At 36.7% G+C, this 21,866-nt stretch overlaps 1 protein-coding gene across 1 annotated transcript; it reads right to left on the bottom strand.

Moving 5' to 3' along the window:
• Positions 1–6,216: 6,216 nt before the first annotated feature.
• On the bottom strand, positions 6,217–21,815 carry LOC111865320 (conserved oligomeric Golgi complex subunit 2). The gene is made up of 11 exons (XM_023853234.1): positions 21,664–21,815; positions 20,979–21,206; positions 18,132–18,428; positions 16,441–16,742; positions 16,146–16,266; positions 15,005–15,144; positions 12,809–12,970; positions 11,908–12,161; positions 10,460–10,742; positions 9,367–9,547; positions 6,217–6,382 (listed from the first exon to the last, which is right to left on the bottom strand). The coding sequence occupies exons 1-11, from the start codon at positions 21,739–21,741 to the stop codon at positions 6,284–6,286; spliced, it is 2,145 nt and encodes a 714-aa protein (XP_023709002.1). The 5' UTR covers positions 21,742–21,815; the 3' UTR covers positions 6,217–6,283.
• Between the last annotated feature and the right edge of the window lie 51 nt (positions 21,816–21,866).

Raw genomic sequence — 21,866 nt, 5'->3', positions numbered from 1 at the left:
GCAACATATACTAAGTTTTCTCTGCATTTACTTCTAGACCAACCTCCTTACTAGCATCAATTTTAAATTTTCTGTTTTCCTTCATAGTATCTATGTTATTACCCAGTTGATTCACATCATCAGCATAGACCAACAGCTGATATATCCCATTTAATTTCAGCCTGGTTTTCCTTGACCTTCACAATGGCATATTCTAAAGTACAGCTGAAAAGCAACGGCAATAAAGCATCTCGTCTTAGATCATTTTGGACAGGAAAATTTTCAGACAAATGTTTACCTATCTGGACTTAACCACATATTTCATTTAAACACATTTTAATCAGCCTAACCAGTTTCATGAATACCTCAAACTCTATGAGAATAATGTACAATACTTCCCTCCTAATTGGATAACAGGCTTTCTTGAAGTCTATGAATAGCTGGTGTACTGTCTCGTTGTACTCTAATTTTTCTCCAGTATCTGATGAATGCAAAAAACTTGATCAGTAATTGATCTGTTACATCAAAACCTATGCTGATGATCCCCAATAATTTCATCTGCATATGGATTTAACCTTCAGAGAAGGATACTGAATAAAATTTTGTATGAAGTTGATAACAGTGTTATTCCATGAACATTACTAGTCAGTTTTATCACCCTTCTTGTAAATTGGTACAATAATATACTCCTTTGGCTGACCAAGCAATTCTTCCTTATTCAAAACAGAAATAATGAGTTTATGGATCTCAGACCATAATGTTGCACCTCTTACTTGAATCAGTTCTCCCAGAATTTGATCGCTGCCTGGTGATTTATACTTTTTCAATGTTGCAATAGCAATTTCAGCCTCAAAAGGGTAAGAATCAGGTACCAACAACTCAGCTGATGTATTTCTATCTGCCTAACACCACTGACCCTATTATATTCAATAACTGAGAGTAGTTCTTCCATTTATTCATTGTGGGAATCTGCAAGCAGATCATCATTCTCATCCTTTACTAAGTTCCTTCTAAAGGCTGTGCCATAGCTCAAACGGTTAGTCGCTGGCTTCCCACCACGGTGCCTCAGGTTCGATCCCGGGTCTGGTCAAGTGGGATTTGTGGTGGACAAAGTGGCGCTGGGACAGGTTTTCTCCGAGTAATTCGGTTTCCCCTGCCAATCTTCATTCCACCAATTGCTCCAAAATCACCCTCACCTATCATCCGGGGCTGGTACAATAGGCCAGAAGTGGCCACAGTACAAGGGACTTAGTCCCACCCCACTAGCAATAAAAAAAGTTCTTTCTGCACATTCTTAAATTCATTTATTTTTCTATACAGGTCTCTGATGTTCTTGTTCTTAGTGTTTACCGCGAGCTCATTAATTTTGTTTCAGATATTTCATCCTTTTATTTCTGAAATGCCTGCTGGCTTCACATTTTGTACAGTTCAGATTATCCCCATTTATTTCACTTGGATCCTGTAACCACTGCAGCTTCGATCTAATAATTTTGAGCATCCTGCATCGAACCATGGCTTACACTTCTTCATTTCATAATAACCTAGACTCTCTCTGGCTTGAATTTTGATATTCTCTCAAACAGTTTCACAAGGTCTATTCATATGCACCTGACTGCATAAGTTTTCCATAGCTAAAGGACTACACTTCACATTATTTTGAACCTTATTATTTTCAGTATTCAGTACTACCACAGTACACACCTAGTTACATAAAAAAAAACAGCTGTTGACAGTCCAGAGCTGCTTTCTGATAGCAGTTCAATCAACTGTTTAACATATTTGTTTTGTTCGGAAGTGTTCCTAGCATTTATCTGTCACTTACATTTCTTACTGAAAGGAAATATACTGTGCCTGCAATTGCGACAAACCATATAATATTAATACAATGGAGTGTTTCTGTATAAAGCAGGCCAGATTTATTGGTCTATATTCATATCCTCCCCCTCGTTGGTGTCTCCACCTCATCGTGGTGAGGGGGTTTGAGTATGCCAAGGACCCTGAGAGCTATACCAGTGGTAGCGTAGCTACTGGCAGGGCCTCCTTGCTGGACAGGTCAAAGGGTAGGCATCAGATGAAGAGAAACGCCAAAAACCAAAAACTGATGCCGAAAGCAGAGTCATCAGCAGCAACTTGAAGCACAGAGCAAATGATGCTCGAGATGGTTCAAGTTCGTATAACAACAGGCATGACCAGAGTGGTTTGAATGGCTGTTGTACTGCGATATGGAAAGCAAATGGAAAAACTACCACATTATCACTTTTCCTGGATAGTCTCTTCCTAAAAACAGAGATACCATGTATGCGAGATGTTTCCTCTGGAGACAAAACAATCTGGAGGTAAACTACTCCCCCAATCGGATCTCCGGGGGGAGTGTTTCTAGAGGAAATGTCATGCAGGCGTTACAACAAGAAAAAGTGCGAAGATCAGAAGGAACATCATGGCTAAAAGATTGGAACATGGAATGTAAGTACCTTGAATCAAGCAGGCAAATTGGAGAATTTGAAAACAGAAATGCAGAAGAATGAGGTGTCTGTTTTAGGTGTCAGCGAAGTGCGGTGGAAAAGACAAGGTGAAATAAGAAGTGGTGATTATACAGTGTATTATTCTGGAGGTGAACGGGCTGAAAGAGGTGTGGCAATAGTGGTGCATAAAAGTGTAGTGAGGAGTGTTGTTAAGAAGATTGTTTGTAATGACAGAATTATTGCTCTGCAGTTAAAGGCGGAACCAGTAGATATACTGATTATGCAAGTGTACATGCCAACATCAGAGTATGAAGATGATGAAGTGGAAAAAGTGTATGACACAATTGAAGAAATTCTTCAGGAAGATGGAAGAGGTGACACAAACAGCATCATATTAGGAGACTGGAATAGCATTGTTGGAGATGAATCATATCAGAATATTGTTGGATCACATGGACTAGGAAGATTGAATCACAGGGGTTAAATGCTTACTGACTTTTGTGAAAGAAATGGACTGATTGTTACCAACACTTGGTTCAAGAAGCCAAAGAGAAGACTTTACACATGGAAGGCACCTGGGGATAGGAGGCGGCATCAGCTGGACTATAACCTTGTGAAACATCGATTCAGAAACAGTGTGAAGGATGTGAAGACGCTGCCTGGGGCAGATACTGACTCCGACCACAACTTACTGGTTGCCAAGTTTCAAACCAGGTTGAAGAAAATTATAAGATTCCAAAAGTGCAGACCTAGATGGGATTTGGAGAAGTTATATGCTCAAAGACAAAGTGTGCAGGAGACCCTAGAAGAGAAACTCAGTGCAATTGAAAGTGAAAGTGGAAATGCTGAAGTGCAGTGGAACAATATAAAAGAATGCATGTTAGATACTATTAGCAAATTGGTTGGTAAAGTTGAGAAGATAGCAAGAAAACCATGGGTTACACAGGAGATGATGAGTAAAATGGAGGGGCGAAGGAAATGGAAAAATGTAAACAACAAAGAAGGCAGGAGGAAATACAGGAGACTGAGGAATGAATTGAAAGGAGCCATGGAGAGGGCCAAAAAGGAATATCTTGAGAAGATATGTAATGAGATTATAGAATTTCAAAGAACAGGACGTTATGATTTGATGCACATGAAGACAAAAGAACTAGGATGGAAAGAGAATCATGGGATTCAAAATATTGGCATCGAAGACTCCCAGGGGAATAGAATAGTAGATCAGAGGAAAGCGCTGAAAATTTGGGAAAATTATATTACAGAACTATATGATCGACCTCATCGGCCAGAAACCTTAGAAGTTGAACCGGAAGAAGGAGTAGATACAGATGAGAAAGACCATATATTTTAAAAAGTGAGGTGGAAAAAGCTATCAAGGAAATGAGGAAGGGAAAGGCTACAGGAGATGATGATGTACCAGGAGATGTGCTTAAGTTGCTGGGAGAAGGTGGTTTGAAAACACTGACAAAACTAATAAACACCATATATGAAACTGGGGAGTGGCGCAAGGACTTTACAGATGTGACAATGATTGCCTTAAAGAAAAAGACAAAAGCTACAAAATGCAGCGACCATAGCACAGTAAGCCTTATGGCACATACAGCAAAGATAATAGCAAAGATACTTAAAAGAAGAATTGAAAGGAAAATAGAGGATATACTTGGAGAGGATCAGTTTGGATTTAGAAGAGGAAAAGGAACCAGGGATGCAATTAGGATGATGAAAATTATAGCAGAACGAACTTTGGAGATAGATGAAGAACTGTGTGCTTGCTTTATAGATTGGCAGAAGGCACTTGACAATGTAAATTGGACCGAATTAATGTAGATCCTAAAGGAAACAGGTATCGATTAGTGTGAAAGAAGATTGATTAGTAAATTGTACAGGGATCAGAAAGTTAGAGTGCGCCTGGAGAGAGGCGAGACAAGAAGTGCGAAGATTGGAAGAGGAGTTCGACAAGGATGCTATTTATCACCAATTTTGTTCAACTTGTATGGCGAATGCCTTACCAAGGAAGCTCTGAATGGGCTTGGAGACTTCAAATTAGGAGGACAAATTATTCAAACTGTGAAATATGCAGATGACCTTGTGTTAATGGCTAAGGAAGAAACTGTGCTACAGGGTATGATTGATAGACTATTCAAAATTGGAAGGTGCTATGATAGAGGGGCGGATAGAAGTGACGTGAAGACGTAAGAAGATGCTGGATGACCTTGGGAACAGAAGAGGATATTCTCATTTGAAGGAGGAAGCTCTAGATCGCATTAAGTGGAGAAACTGTTTTGGAAGAGACTGTGGACCTGTCGTCTTGACAGATTACTGATGAATGAATGAATTCATATCCTAACAGTCAATTAAGGATAAGTTTGTATTAAGCTATTATCAACACTAACAAGATATATACATCATATTAATTGTTCTGAATTCCATTATTTTTATAGTTCTGGTAATTATCAATATTGAGGAGGTATACACTTTATGTTAATTGTTCCGAATATCAATATTCTCATAGTTCTGGTACGCACCAAGAACTTACAGAAGATCTTTATATTTCACTATGATGATTCATTTACTTGCTTTTGGCTTTCACTGTGGTTACTTATTGATGTCAATTTTGTTCTTGGGCTGTTACATCATGTGGCTGTGGGCAGTGTTGTTTAGGTTTCAGAGGTACATGCTGCCACCATCTTAGCTCTGCTTGCCACTTTCATCATGCTGCTTTTGTTGTTTGGTTCACTCCTTCACCTGAAGATGGAAGCAACATGTTCCTCCAAAACACTGGTTGACTTTGAACAGGTTACACAGCATTATAGCCCAGGTGACAGAACTCTTACTTAAATGGGCATAATTTAAGACTAAAATTATTGACCTTGGATCACTGAAATTGATCATCAAATGTAGGAAAGCATTAAACTAAGTGGGGGGGGGGGGGTCCCACTGCCAGTGATTTTTTTTAACTTATGATATTTCAGAATCTCTTGAGGAAACAGATTTAGATATCACTTTTAATGGCAGTGACATTGAATATATAATTATTCCTCACACAGTGAAGGTGAAACAGTTCCTGAAAACAGATCAGCAATGGGGAATCTCCACAGTAACTGATGCAGCAGTGAAGAGAGGAATATATCTCATATTTTTCAAGAATCAATCAGCAAACATTATTTTAGAAACATACAATGAATGATACTGTCATGTTTCTCTCACACTGGAAGTATACATATTCACCATATTCACCCACCAATATATATAGTTCATAAGTTTCATGAACATCAGTTAAATTAACTGATACAAAAGTTATCAGTGAAAGATGCAAAGCATTAAGATACAATATGAAACTGGAAAACAGCTCAAACTGTGAATATGTACTGAAGACTTTAATTTCATTTCCTACTTTACATACTCTAAAGAGGCACTAGTGGCATATACTCTCATTGAAATTGTAGATCTGACATTCTTGCCAATATCAACAATATCTTATCAAGTTTCACATTACCATGTACATTATTACTGAGAAATTTTATATACATTTANACTCAGCTAAATGATAACAGTTTTAAGAAAACAGTATTAAATGTACAAATATATTGTGTTTTTGGACTTTATCCATCGTCCTGGTTTTTAAGATAACTAATAAAAACACGACGTTTCAGAAACTGGATCTGTTTCCGTCCTCAGGTGAAGGAACACACCTATTCTGTTGGGTCCGTTAGAAAGAGCTAGCCTCAATCACTGGTCCGAAACGTCGTGTTTTTATTAGTTATCTTAAAAACCAGGACGATGGATAAAGTCCAAAAACACAATATATTTGTACATTTAATACTGTTTTCTTAAAACTGTTATCATTTAGCTGAGTCATTTTTAGCTCTAGCAGTCTCCACCAATGACAGAAGTTCTTCTAACTTATCCACATTTGTTCTTGCTATGCCAACAGTGTCAACCTGGAGAAGAAAACATATTAACATTTAAACAGACATGGACTTTGGATTCTGAGCTCTTTATGCTATGATTATCAAAATAACCACACGCACTTACATTCTAAAATTTCCGTATTATGACCTGGCTGCATGTCATATATGATACATTAAATATTATATTTAAGCATCCTCTTACACTCTACACAATGTAAGACACAAAACTCTGTCCTAAGTGCAACAATTTATTATAGTTCTTTTGTCGTCTTTTCTTCTACACTACATGTTTCAGCCGTAAATGGCCATCATCAGGTGTATACTCTCACGTAGCTGTTACACTGCACGTAGCTTAAAATTTAAAAACACAAGCTTTCTTAATTGTTCATTTCTCTGTTGTTAATAGGTCCCAATATATCAGAATCCCCTTGCTGATATTTGTCAGATATGTATAAAATCTCTGTTAATTTACATATGTCAATTTGATTTTTTAATTTTGGTATTTTTAAAATCTTCAATTCAAATTTAAACATTTTTTTCAATTTTAAAAGATGTAGCTGCTGCAGCACTGTAGAACTAGAACAGGTATTCCTGTGAATTTTAAATTTTAAAATTTAAAAAAATGAAATTTTAAAAATACCAAAATTAAAAAATCAAATGGGTAGCAAGGGCTCTTTCCCCTGAGGTAAAGTGGCCGGGGTGTGAAGCTGACCACCCAGCTCCAACTAGTGCCAAGGTAAAGAAAACATCGGTCTATACATCCACTCCCCCATACATCTTCATGGCGTAATGCTTAAACAGTTAAGCAGGGGGACAACTTTAGCTTTTACCATAAATAAAGGTAAAAAAGGTAAAGCTATCCCTGTAACAGGCTGTGGAGGCCCATAGGGTTGCGAGACATTGATGCTATCAGATTTTCTAGACAATCGGCTCATAGACAGTGGTGAGGTTGTCAGCCTTACACGTCGGCTGCCCTTTAACCTCAGGAAGATTCCTAGTACTCATTTCTGTTAAAGGCTAAGTCAACCCCTGGGCAAGAGTGTAAGTGGAAGGATAGGTCAACTGAAAAATCCAGTCGCCTCATCAGGGATCAAACCTGCAACCTTCTGGCCTGTAGCATAGTGTGTCAACCAACTACTCTACTACATGACCCCAATTTTATATATAAGAAATTTATATTTGGAAGTACAAAAGTTGAGCTAGTCAACAACCCAATGATAGAAGAATAAACTAACAAAGTGCAACCAAGTTTCATAATTATGATGAAACATTTTAACTGACATTGTACTTAGTATTTACTATCATTTTAATGTGTATTTTTTAAACTATTTTATATACCTCCATAACTGAAACACACTTGCTGCTAATGTGAAAATCTGGTTAACACCAACACTGGACTCACTTTGATGAGAAGCATATTCGTCCCTACATCAATCCGATTCCATGAGAATCAGATGGCTTTATGGCACATAAAAGTGCTGAGACAAAAATAAATTATACAATGTTTAGCTCAAAATATTGTGGTATGCTCATTACAGGACCAAGATTCATCATAAAATATATTTTGGTGACAGGATTTTTGTATGACAGTGAACAAGTGCTGCACAACAGCTTCCTAACACATATGACAGAAAGTATTCACTGGATTAAGGGACCAATACTCTCATACCCATTCATAAATCAGAAATGCAGACTGACTCCTAGTATATTTTGAAATGCAACAAATACAACATTTAACATTAAAGGCGAGAAAGTTGTAGAAATCAAAACCAGTCACAATGGAAATAATTCTGTACTGCCATGCTATGGTACTATCCATGCACTCTGTGATAGCATAAAGTTACTGTCAATATGTGGTGCTGAAAAAAAACTGCTTTTATTATCAAGGCACTATAATCCAGACAGACACTGATGGAAGGCTGCATGAGGTACCTGGAGTTTGTGGGAAATATCTAAATCTTTGTGACTAGGGTATATTAATACAAAAAAACAGGATGATGAATAATGTCCAAAAAGTCAATAATTGTAGAAATATGCAATATGCTGGCTACTGACAGTTTCTTGGCCATAATGGCCAAATTTAAAAATGGATTAAAAGTAGGAAAACTGACCACAGTTCAATTTCTTGCCATCAGCAGATGTATGCATCAACAGTCTGAAATTAAAAGTGTGCGTGTGTGTGAATTCCATGTGCCTGGGACCAGGAACCAGAAGAGTTCATTCTTAAACATTTTATGCACTGTGAAATTTTCAACAACTTGGACAACCTGTTTGGGATATTGATGCTGACAATGATAAAATCAGTTCAAGTGGCAGCATTAGCAATAATAAAGCATAAAATGTAGGTATGGTATCTTTTTTTTCATGTTTCTGCCTTATCAGTCATGGCATACACTTAGCAGTCAATTTCTGGAGTGCGACAGAATGAGAGCAATGTTGCCAGACTATCAGTATTTAAGCACCAATAACTTACTATCACCAGTAATGAACTGACATTACTTCTGTTTCTTAATAGTTATTTGTAGTATTTACTGAACACATTTTTGGGGGAGGAAACTGCTCAAATGTCTCAGACACAACTGAAGAACAGCGTGTCTAAATGCATTACTTCATTGCCATTGTAAACAATAGTACTCCTGAAATGATTCACTTAAATCAATTCCACTTTTTGGTCAAACATGAGTGCCAAAAATGGGGTATGAATTTGATAACTGTATTATTTACCATTATTCACTCGAATGAAAACTCTCACCCCTGCTGCAACCTCTCACATACCTTTGCCTGAACAAAAACAATAAGCTGTGGAATCCCACTGGATATTAATAACTGACAAGTTCCAAAGCATAAGAAATCTGTGACCACTGAAATTATTAATCAAATTCTAGTTCTACGTGAAGGACACCTAACTACGTCAGTCACACCAATTCTCAAAGACTCATAAGAGCGCAACATTTTTTGTAAAAGCCTGTGGACATAATTTTTTGCTTTGTAAGTAAATCCAGTCACACACCCACCCCTTCACAATAGCTGCATACATCCAGAAGAAGCTGCTGCCTAATCTTGTCATCATCTCCCAGCCCTCTTGCTTCACTACTCGAAGTTGCAGCAGAACGGTCTCGGATTTTTTTCAAACGACGTAAACTTTCTTCCGTCTTCTGGACTGATGTGAGAACATCATCCACACAACTAAAGAATCTGGGGAAAGTTAGAAAAGAAACTTCAACAACAAAATATATTATTTAACCTCTAACATAAAGAACACTACAGTAAATAAATCAATAAATAAACTAACCGCCAACCTTACATGTTACCTTCCTTCTATATTTCTGTACAGAGCATTTATGGAAAGATGTTTCATTTGTCATTGTATTCATTCATAAAAATACATGGCAACCATAATTTTATTTGATATTCCTAGAGACAGCAGTAAAAGTCAAGTGACAAAAAATTTCAATATGTGCACCACAGGTACCTAAAATCACCTGTAACTGTTTGCGTCAAACTTTCTCTAATCTAATCTCTAAACTAATCAGTGGATGTTCACTGATGCTGTTCACAACATGAACATACATAAACAAATATAAAAGTCAACTCTCTTGTTTTCATCACCCTTTCCAAGGGACTGCTACATTGTAATTCTGAATGAAAACATCTCATCTTTTCAAACAATCCTGTATACTGATGATTCTCGTATGTTGTTGAAAAATATGTTGCAGATCTTCTGAGATGGTCAAAATCTGTTAACCACAAGTAGTATTTCCTGGTGCTCTGTCTTCACTTTATCAACAATACTCTTCTTGCTAAGATGTGAGCTTCTCACAGCAACAGTTAAGAAGAGTTCTGTCTTCTGCGATATAACACAATGGAATTTGGTAAAATCTAATTGTCATTTCAGCGGAACACATCAGATGACTTTAATGGAATACACAGTGTTATATCTCAAAAGACAGAACTCTTTTAATACTTTTCTTACTTTAGACAAAATCCCCAGTAATTTCAAAACTGTTAACTAATCTTGGAGCCCTCCAGCACTCAAAGCCTTAATCAAAATTCACACTGAAAATTATTAACACTAGAAATCAGGTAAAATCTCAAAATGAAACTCACTGTTGGGTTATTGCTGCAAATGTGAGTGTCAACCATTGTTCCAGCAGCTCTTTGTTCACCACTGATCGCTGAGCACTATAGAATGCCAGTGGTAGAGCCAAAACTTGTGTAACATATGAACATGGTTTTGTTGGCATCTCTCTGTTGGTACGTCTGAATAATCTAGGAATGTCACTCACTTGTCGCAAGTGTGGTAAGCTCTGACTGCTTATTTCACCAAGAATGAATTGTGTTATCAGAGGCAATCTAGTCAGCAACTGTTCTTCTGACTCCTTAAGACAACCTATTTGGACAATTCTGTGCTATATAAATACTGTTATGTAACATAAAGAAATTTAAAATAACATACACTCGTGGCATATCAGGAAACAGCACAGAATTAATGAACTTCCAAATTTAACATTCAGTTACAAATTAAATGGATAAAATATGTACAGCCTTTCGGTCTGTTTTAATATTATTATGATAAAAATATTTTCTGAATAAAATTTAAAAGGTTAAAAGCCTCTGTCATTGAACAAACACAAGAAATCTAACAAGTTCAAGTATATTAAATTATATACTGTTACTGAAGAAAATTAGTCAGCTGTACACAGTACACTATCTGTTCAATTTCACAATCTGGACTTCATAGCAACATTTCATCTCTATAAATACAGTCAACTTTCGATTACCCGGGATAATGGTGGGGATGGAAATCACGATTAATCAAAAACCCGGTTAAGACAAATTTTATTAAAAGTAGTACTGTAATACTGTACCTTCATAATACTATAGGCCTACCTGTATTTAAATTTATTCAACCTCATTTTTATGTCATCTCATGGCCTATTTAATACTTTTTTTTCACAGCACTAAAGTATGAATTAGTTACTTCAATCACAGTCTTCAACAACATCCAACACTTTTTACGAATATTCACACTTAACACTTAAAAAAATTTAATATTGTCGTTTACTTTTTCGTGGCATTTTCCTTTTTCTGTTGAATACTTAACACAACACGCTTCCTTTTACACCCTGACATTTTGCTAACGCACTTGGAGATCGATACAAAGAGACCAACTGGGGTGGTGTATCTGTCCCTGAAACTTTCCACAAATCCTTGCATTCTTTCACCCCTACCTTAGAACATTGTGTTAGCATAACGGGACCAAACAATGCAGAGCTCGGTTCACACTAGTGCGAAAATAGTGTTACAACTCACCACGTGAAACAAAAGTGAATGAATATTAAACAACATATAAGCCTCAAAAAAGCCTCAGTAGCCCCGGTTAAGCCGCAAACCGGTTAATCTGCCCCCGGATAATCGAGAGTTGACTGTATCTTCTTTTTTTACTTTTAAAACTTAGTACGTATCTAAAATAACATATATTTCACAGAACAATTCTGTCCAAAACACACAGCAGTGAAAGGTTAAAATGAAATGAATCACCAAATGTAACTCACTCTTGAGTAACTGCTGTCCTTGCTGAGACAGGTTCTGAAGTTTCATTGTGACACTGTTTAGTAAGCCAGGCAATCTTGCAACAAGTTTCTCCACATCAGTATACAAGTGCACAAGGAACTGCAATCTTGCTAAACGAGACGTATCATTACGAACTGCATTAGGAACTGAACTCTCAGAAGGCCACTTTTGCTCCAGAGCTTCACCTACCCAGGTATAGTACCTAGCTAAAATCTGGAGATTCAACTTCCAAAACCTAGAACACATTAATATAACCACATTATTCTTCTCAAATTCAATATGAGCACTTTTTTATTCTAAAAACATTTGCTGGCACTCTCATGCTCACTGCTATTATTCACTCATAACTCAGGAATTCTGCTCTGAACTGGTTCTGTCACTCGTAACTGCTGAGAACAAATTCTGCCTTGAACTCTGGCCCCCTAGTTCCAATTCGCTCCGTTTGCGTGCTTCCTCCACACTATTTCTGCTTCTACAATGAACTCAGAACTCTGCCACTCACTTATATAGCCGAGGGACCGACACTGACCAACAGTAAACACATGTCACATGACCCCCTACTCACTGTTGATGTGTGATGTCACCAATCCTATGCCAACTGCAGGACACACGAAAACACAGCTTGCTCTACTGTTGTGGGCGCGTATTGTGTTTGCAGAGCTGGTGCCTGGCAACGCGTTGATCAAATACATCACAATATATAACAGACTTACATAACACACTAGACAGACTACTGCTGGCAGAACCAGCACTACCCATAACCAGCACGTGTACTCACAGTCTCATCCAGCACCATTACAATTTTATTGTATACAGAGGCAAGAACAGTCAAAGCCCTTTCATTCAAAATGACTAAACATGAAGAGAGAAATCCACAAATACCGGTGTGTGAGCTGGTAGAGAAATACTCCACTGGCCCAACAGCGCATAAGGCAATCCCAAGTAGTAGCAGTTGTTTGTAACTGAAAGTCTGTTAGCACTGGTGGAACTCCAGCACTGCTTTCACTCATCACAGTCTCCAGTACACCAGCAATCTCCTGAAATCTGTAACACAGCACATTATCATCTTTGGGTTATATGATTCCCCTCTTCTCTAGGTTCCAGTTACTCCCTGTGAAGTGGCAATAGAGATGATGGGCAGCAGATGGGACCTACAGCTTAATCCATTAAAGACTAGTGTGACTACATAAGTGTGAGAAATTTTGCATTGTAATTGTTACACATACAAGTGTGTTTCCCTAACCAGCACAGGCAATTTCAGTTCCAACTACACTCAACTCTCGATTACCCGGGATAATGGTGGGGATGGAAATCACGATTAATCGAAAACCCAGTTAAGACAAATTTTATTAAAAGTAGTGTTGTAATACTGTACCTTCATAATACTATAGGCCTACCTGTATTTAAATGTATTCAACCTCATTTTTATGTCATCTCATGGCCTATTTAATACTTTTTTTTACATTACACTGAAGTATGAATTAGTTATATCAATCACAGTGTTCAACAACATCCAACACTTAACACTTAACAAATTTAATATTGTCGTTTGCTTTTTCGCGGCATTTTCCTCTTTACGGATATCTGTACAAAGCCTATGTAATATTAGCTTGTCACTTAATAAGCTGTTCTCTTCACTCTCAAGATGTCTAGTAAGGATTTCAAATAATTAAGAGCAGCACTGTCCACTTCTTCCTCATTCTCACTTTTGTTTTTCAAATCTCGAACAGTTTGTTCTCCAATAGTGTATTGCATTGCTAATTGTTTAACTATACCTATTTGAATACTTAACACAACACGCTTCCTTTTACACCCTGACATTTTGCTAATGCACTTGAAGATCGATACAAAGATACTAACTGGGTCGATGTATCTGTCCTTGAAATTTTCCACAAATCCTTGCATTTTTTCACCCCTACCCTAGAACATTGTGTTAGCATAACCGGACCAAAGAATGCAGAGCTCAGTTCACACTAGTGCGAAAATAGTGCTACAACTCACCATGTGAATCAAAAGTGAATGAATATTAAACAATATATAAGACTCAAAAAAGCCTTAGTAGCCCCGGTTAAGCCACAAACCAGTTAATCCGCCCCCGGATAATCGAGAGTTGACTGTAGCTCTAATTTCCAGAACTGGTTTCAATTACAACAGGCACAATCATCACTTGCTGAAAGTGTTGCATGCACAAAAGTAATGATTTTATGCATTCTGTTTCAAACCTCTGTGAGATTATACTCACTTCATTAACAAGCCCAGCTGATACAGCACATAATTTTAAAAAGAAAATGACTGACTGCACACCATATTTTTTGCTACAGCCATTCATAGGGATGTCCACAAATCAAAAGGCATTAGAAGTTTTCAGTTCCTTACCTAACACGACACTAACTTTAAATATATATGATTAACAGGAATATTGCTAATAAAAATAGCAAATAAATGAACAGATAAATAAATAAAAAGGAAATACAACTATGGCACGACCAAAAAAGAGATATGTCGAAAAGAAATGCTGACACTGTGTTACATTTACAGATGAAATAGACAAGAATAAAAACATTTCAATATATTTCAGATCACTGACAACTAGAGCATGGGAACAGTGGAGATTAAGTTTGTATTTACTCTCTAGAGTCATAGTATGTTGCATTTGAGTATTCTAGACATGAAATGTACAAACATTTAACACTTTTTAAAATTAGTGATGTATTAGATAATGAAATGAAAATCTTTTAATACCATTTCAATTTAGTGGACACTTTGAATGCTGAATAACCAAAACATGTAAGATGGAATCAATCATTTACTGATTAAATGTGAATGGTTTCATATTCAAATGAAGTGTAAAATTGATGGTAGTTACAATATGAAAGACACAACAGCAGCAATGACATCTGTAACATTTTATGAGCTTGCACTGGATGTTCTAAAACAGAACTGTAATTTTAAGGGAAAATTTATACTGTTTACAATTATAGCCTGAAGGACAATTTCTTTTAGTAAGAACTCAACAAAAGTGGTAATCCTCTTAATGATAACAGTGCTGGAAACACTATAAAAGTTATTATTATTTACCTGATCTGGAAATAAACAGGAAGATTCCAGTGTTGAAGAAAGGCCACATACTGGGGATGAGCATGTAGCCTCTTTACTCCAGTCTGAGTACCACAGCACCTCTCCAACTTTTCTAAAAACTCTTGGGTTTCACAGTACCTCTACAAACAAATATAATTTATTAAGTACACTTTGTCAAATCAGTAATCACAGACGTGAACACAGAGTAACTTCAAATGTAGAAAATTAAAAAATCCATAATGGTAAAACACATCTAGTATGGGTAACAGGGAATTACCATAGTTAGGTCAGTTTTAGGTTTACTCTGTGTTGATTTAACTTGCTGATTTGCCTTCTTTGTCTCTGCTTGCCTTGCCAATGATGAAGAAATTCCATTTCAGAAGTACAGGCACTTATTAGGCAGACTTGCATGAAGGAAAAGCTGCAACGAGTCCCACTGGTCTCAATCTTGAGCCCTTTGGCATGAAAGTCTAGCACTTAACGCCCAAGCCTACCAGTTCCCCTGTTATGAATTGTCTACTGTGTTAAACAGTCATAAATAATCCATATAACTGAGTAAACTTTAAACCAATCAATCACACGAAAGTACATGAATAATGTAAACACCAACTGACTCTTCTAACACTTAGTTATTTAAACACAATCTTACTCATTCCCTTGGTGTAAAGTATTCAACTTTACAGCTCAGTTGTGCCTGTGCCTCAAGATTCTTACAACATTACACTTAGGTAGTAACTTTAACTTTACTTAACTAAATGGTGCTTAAAATTAGTCAATAAAAATATGCTACACTGAAGTGATATTGCATACAATCACAGAGTCACAGTAGTCCAGTTTTTTGTGTTATTTATTAGGTTTTTGTGAAATCAATTGAAAACTTTTATGGAATATTTATTAGGCACCTTTTATAAAGTTTTTCAACAATATTCGCCATCTTTTTTGAAGTGGCAGAAAGCATTAACATTTGGGGGAAAGGAAGGATTCTCTTGCAGGTTCACAAATCCAACTGCCAGGATGCAAGTGGTCTGCATACCATGAACTGCACCACCCTTCCCTACATTATCAAACCGTATCACTGAATGATTAAAGTCCTACTCCAAATTCTGAGAAGAAATGAGTACTCTCACACAATTACAAATACCTGATAGAACATTTCTGGATTCCCTGGGGCATATATTAAAGGCAAATGTAATTCCAGTCGTTGTTCAACTTCAGGCCAGAAGCTATTCACAAGGAAGTCAAATCCTTTTACAATTGGCATTCTGAAAAGAATTAGTACAAGATAGTCAGCCACAAAAATTACTTAAGTATCTCCGTGACATTTAAACACTGATTTCAATAAAATAAACTCTTATCCTAAACACTGGATTGAGAACCAAAAGGCACCTAATGTGTATGTGATATCAAACATAATTTTAAAATTTAAATTATCTCACCGTACTCCTCTTGCAGTAAGCTTCAACAGTGGCTCCATGTCTGTGTCAACAAAAGATAAGATTCTGGAGTAGACACCCTGAAGACCTCTAGGATCAGACTGCAGAGAATTTTCACTGACAACATCATGCAACGCAGGTGATACAACCTCTCTTCTGTATAAAGACTCTACATCTGCTATTTTGTCTAGTGTGATGTAGATCCTCAAACAACGAGCCATCCCTTCACTGTCCCTCTCATGTAAACTTTTAAGGAACATTCCATCAAGGCTTGATGTAAGAAGGTCACAGATCTTCTTGGCTTGCTATACACAAAACACAGTGTTATACTAAGCAAGCCTGGTCACATGAATGTAATTTGGATAATAATGTCATATTATCATGGACCCCCCCCCTTTTTTTTTGTTGAGGTTTTCTGGCTGCAGATATTTCAGTGTAATTCTAAACTCACGTAATAAGTCATGTTGTTAACATGTTCATCAACACAACTGAATATTAGAAACAAATTAAATGTGCACTAATATCATGTAAAAATGATTAACTTTCAGAGTGTCTAATGATCAGTAATTAATGACTAATATACATTCTTCCCAGTATAAATAATTCTACTGCACACACAAACAATATGAAATGAAATGACAATTTCTTATTAATATAAGTGACACAAAGCTACTCATACCACTGACTTCATTCAATCTCCTGATGTTACATGGAAAAGTTCTACTGCACGACATAAAACAACTTAATAAAGTAATGAATATATCAAGCAGTTACTATAGGATTCTGACGATGGTGTATAACACGCAGAGATATTGGGTTTTTGGACTTTATCCATCGTCCTGGTTTTTAAGATAACTAAGAAAAACACAACGTTTCGGAAACTGGATCTGTTTCCGTCCTCAGGTGAGGGAAGACACCTATTCTGTTGGGTCCCTTGATTGAAGCTAGCTCTTTCTAAGGGACCAAATAGAATAAGTGTTTTCCCTCACCTGAGGATGGAAACAGATCCAGTTTCCAAAACGTCGTGTTCTTCTTAGTTATCTTAAAAACCAGGATGATGGTTAAAGTCCGAAAACCCAATATCTCTGAATGAATATATCATTCAAACTATTTTCAACGAGTTAGAGTCCTCCTGATATGTTATCTACTTGTAACTTCATTCTTACTTTTCAGATAATATATGATGATGCAGATGGGTGAAAATTACATTTCATACTTGACTTTTAAAACTGATCTCAAAGTTAACGTTATGTTGTAACATGACTGTGAACATGTGATACTTTGCGCCTAAGGGAAACTTAACCTTTACAGGCCTTGTATCATATTATAATGGCAGAGCACATGCACACTGCAGCTGGTCAAGCACTTCACTTTTTCAGCACCAATACTGTTATACCCAAGCTAAAACACAGATTCCTGTCCTGTAGAAGCAAGGGATTTATAAACCTCCTATTCCTGGACGATAAACTGTTACCAACCTAATTTAAATATGGTCCCAGACCTCACAGTACTATGGGGTTTAATCCCCATTCCTGGGTAATACAGGTTAAAATACTGATTTGTGTAAATGTCCAGTACTGATTTACTAAAGGGACTGGACATATAACTCACTTTTGATTACAATACTAGATGCATTTCTTGGTGCTGTAGTTTGTACTAAAAGGCATTTCTTTATAACAGGTGATTTTCATTACCTCCTTGTGACTTTCTGTTAAATCATTTTCACATTTTGAGATGCAAAATTGTAACTGGTTAAATTCAGAAGCTGCTCGTTCCACAAGACCTGGATCTAGAGGTGGCCTCTCTTTCTTTCTTTCCAGTTCTTCATCTCTGCTATTCTCATCCAAGTGCAGAAGTACACTCCACTTGCTCAAAGAGCTCTGTACACGAGCTAAGCTCTGGAGACTTCTTTTCCTTGCACGGATTTTCTGACGCTGATCAAGACGAAATGACAGATCCTCCATTGCTTCATCTAAGTTCAGTTTCACTTGCTAGGAGGAAAGCAGAAATAATGTTTTTCTTACTACTGGAAGTCAGACTTCCACATTCAACAACCATTAATAAAAATACTTCTTTCATATTAATGATGCATATACTCTATACATTAACTTCTGAGGCACTGCTGTGACTGTTCCTACTTATTTTTATTAGTATTCAAATTACAATTAGTCTTTATTACCATTAATCACTTCATGAATTAAAATTAGAACAAACTACCTTAATTAGCATGCCAGTCCTTAGCCAGACGCATTCTACTTTATACCTGGTACTGCTACTTAATCCACTGAAGCAAAACATACTTTTTGTCATTCAGAGATGAATATGTATATAGGTTTTGAGAGTAAAGGTAAAAGATATCTCTGTAACAGGCTGTGGAGATTTTGAGGCTCCCACATTTTCTAGGCAATTGGCTCATAAAAGGTGGTGAGGTTGTCAGCCTTATGCGTCGGCCACCCTATACCCCTAGGAATATTCCTGGTACTCATTTCTGTTAGAGGCTGTTGAATCAGCTTATGTAGTAAAAATGTATATGGGGCTTCCATGAAAGTTGACTGTCCAGTTGTAGGCCTAAAAAATTTATAACTTTTGTTAGACAAATTTTCACCAGAGATTATCCATAATGAAGAATGTGAAGAATTTGCAGGGGTAAATTTTACTCTTTGGCTTTTCAATATTTAATACCAGCAAACTGACCTGGAACCACTTGATGGTGTTATATAGATCATTAAGGCCCATTTCACACCAAGCCAGTCCCGTCACGTCCAGTCCAGTCACGTCTAGATCAGTCAAGTCAAACCAGTCAAAAGCTTTCACACTGAATAAGTCAAATCATCGACAGTCTTTTGGGAAGTATCTTTGAAGATGGATGTCATATTAAGTGCAATAATAATTCGAAGGTTGAGAAGACGAAGACTTCAGCGACGTAGATTTTGGGTACATCCTATAAATATGAAACGACCTATGCTAGGATCATTCAGTCATCTATTTCCGGACTTATTAAATGACGAAAAGAAATTCTACAATTACTTCAGAATGAGCCCTAATAACTTTTTCACATTGCACAGTATGATTGTTGATGAAGTGAGCAAGCAAAGAACAAATTACAGGGAAGCCATTTCTTCAGAACAGAGGCTGGCAATATTTTTAAGGTAAGAGAACAGATAAGAATGAAAAACAGAAATTTTATCATTTTAAATTTATCTGTTTATTTATCTGATTTTTTACATCTAAAAAGTAACATCATTTATAGGAGGATTATGGTCCTGGGTGAATGTTGGAGTCGGAGTAGGGGCAGATGGATAAGAATTTGTACCAGGGGAATATGGATTGGTCTCTATCTCTATGTCTCTATGTTTTGCCTCTTGTGGATCATAAATTTCACGCCGATCGCGCACCAACAAAATAAGATGTTCTACATCCATGATTAATACTCAAAGTCGTTCGACATTCACGGTATCAGCACGACAGATGACGGGCCAAGACTGAAGAATAATTCAACCTCCTGAGTCACGGACTTGACGCTGTATGACTGGACGGGACTGAGCTGGACGGGACTGGTTCGGTGTGAAAGCGCATGATCAGTCCCGATAACAAATGCATTTGTTTGACCGTGTGTTGAATCCGAGAGCGTCAGACTCGACTGGACTGGACGTGACGGGACTGGCTTGGTGTGAAATGGGCCTAAGGATTCTATTGAGTTTGTCACAGCTATTATTGGAAATTAAGATACTTGTGTAACAGCACATATTATCACATTAGAGATTCCAAATAGACCCATTAATATAGATGTTACACAGGGATGGCCCCAATATCAATCCCTGAGGTACACCAGATTTAACAGTTTTTGAAGATGAAGAATAATTACATGTACCTGAACACAATCTTTGTTTCCTACTGCACAAGTATGGCTTAAACCACTATAACAGTAAGCCTCTGACACCGCAAAATTGCAATTTATTTAGCAATAATTCGTGATTTACACAATCAAACACTTTAGTCATGTCACAAATACCTCCAGTTGTCATTCCAAGCATTTAAAATAATTTCAGCAAGTTTATGTGTAGCATTAAGTGCAGATGATCCTTTTCTAAAACCATGTTATTCTGTAAGAAATATATTGTGAATTTGAAAATACTGATTAAGCCTACAATAAATCAGTAGTTCAAAAATCTCTGGAAACCTGGTAATCAAGGAAATGGGTCTATATTTAGTTAATTCAAACTTTCTTCCTTTTTTAAATAACATACTATGAACTGAATAGTATTTAAAACGATCCAGAAATTTATGTACTCTTAAGGATTTATTAAAAACATATATGCTAAACGTTTTCCAAGGAATTTTCCACAGAATTTTAAGATTATATTTGAAATACCATCATAGCTTGATGAACTGTTATTCTTTAAGGATGCAAATGTACAATAATTTGAGATTCTCTTATTGGAATAGTTATATCAGGATGAAAGTTCCTTTCCTGGAATATTACAGTCAATATCATACTGTTATTATGTTCATTACATAAGAAATAATAACTTCCAACATACCAGCACTTCTTCCTTCAGCTGACCAAGTGGTACTTGTATGCCATTTATAGCTTTATCCAAACCATTCAAGTTGCTTGACAAATTAACAAAATCTGCATAATCTTTATTTATTAACTCTATCATTGCTGAACGAAGAACTTTCAAATACATTCCCAAATCATCTCGTAGCGTTTCAAGGTTTGCCTTCTTACGGTGATTCTGAAGAAACTGGTCCACAGAAAAAGATTTCTGCAAACAGGGAAATTGACGATGTTACTTTATTTGCTGTACTAGTTAATTGTATTAACCTTGGGCAAAGGGGCAGTTTTATCAATGTGTAATAGAAATATAAATTTGCTGCCTTTGTGACACTTGCCCTCTAACTAGCCTGTAATTAAATACAGTCAAAATTTATATCAACATATTGCCCTGGCGCCCACTTCACGTAAAAAATAATGCGGGCAAGTCTTCAAAGCAAGGAAACAAGCATATCATGAAAACAACATACACACGAAACCATGACACTGAACACAACGCACACACAGGTTTACATAAATATGTAAAATTGGGTAAGGATGTAAAATGAACATATTATACAAATTCATTTTGTTTTATTAAGAGCGCATTCATTCTAACCTTCAAAATACAACACGCCCACTGAGACAGAATTATATAAATAAACAAAATCTTATTAAATCCTTAATACCTTAATGAAGTCATTTTTATCAAAACACAAATCGCTGGGTCCAACGGGAAGAGGGTACACATCATTATTCTTAGCCATTGTCTCTTACCACTTCACCATCCAACATTAACCACATACATTGACAATCAGACACATCAGACCGCAACNTTAGATGGCTGGTCTGCATGTTTCCCTCTCCCCTATGGGAGTTACACCCCCCTGCA

Source organism: Cryptotermes secundus, unplaced genomic scaffold (genome assembly GCF_002891405.2).
Source record: "Cryptotermes secundus unplaced genomic scaffold, Csec_1.0 scaffold3941, whole genome shotgun sequence".
In the NCBI taxonomy this organism is placed as follows: domain Eukaryota; kingdom Metazoa; phylum Arthropoda; class Insecta; order Blattodea; family Kalotermitidae; genus Cryptotermes; species Cryptotermes secundus.
The sequence above is the reverse complement of the archived record's forward strand: the minus strand, read 5'-3'. Positions and strand labels throughout refer to the sequence as shown.

What these genes read in the sequence shown, in the direction of transcription:
- LOC111865320 (XM_023853234.1), bottom strand. Translation starts at nt 21,741, where the DNA reads ATGGCTAAGAATAATGATGTGTACCCTCTTCCCGTTGGACCCAGCGAT. An exon ending in AGCTGAAGGAAGAAGTGCTG is followed by an intron (nt 18,429 to 20,978) that starts GTATGTTGGAAG and finishes CTTTCCTCCTAG; the next exon opens with CAAGTGAAACTGAACTTAGA. An exon ending in CCTGTTTATTTCCAGATCAG is followed by an intron (nt 12,971 to 15,004) that starts GTAAATAATAAT and finishes GCTGTGTTACAG; the next exon opens with ATTTCAGGAGATTGCTGGTG.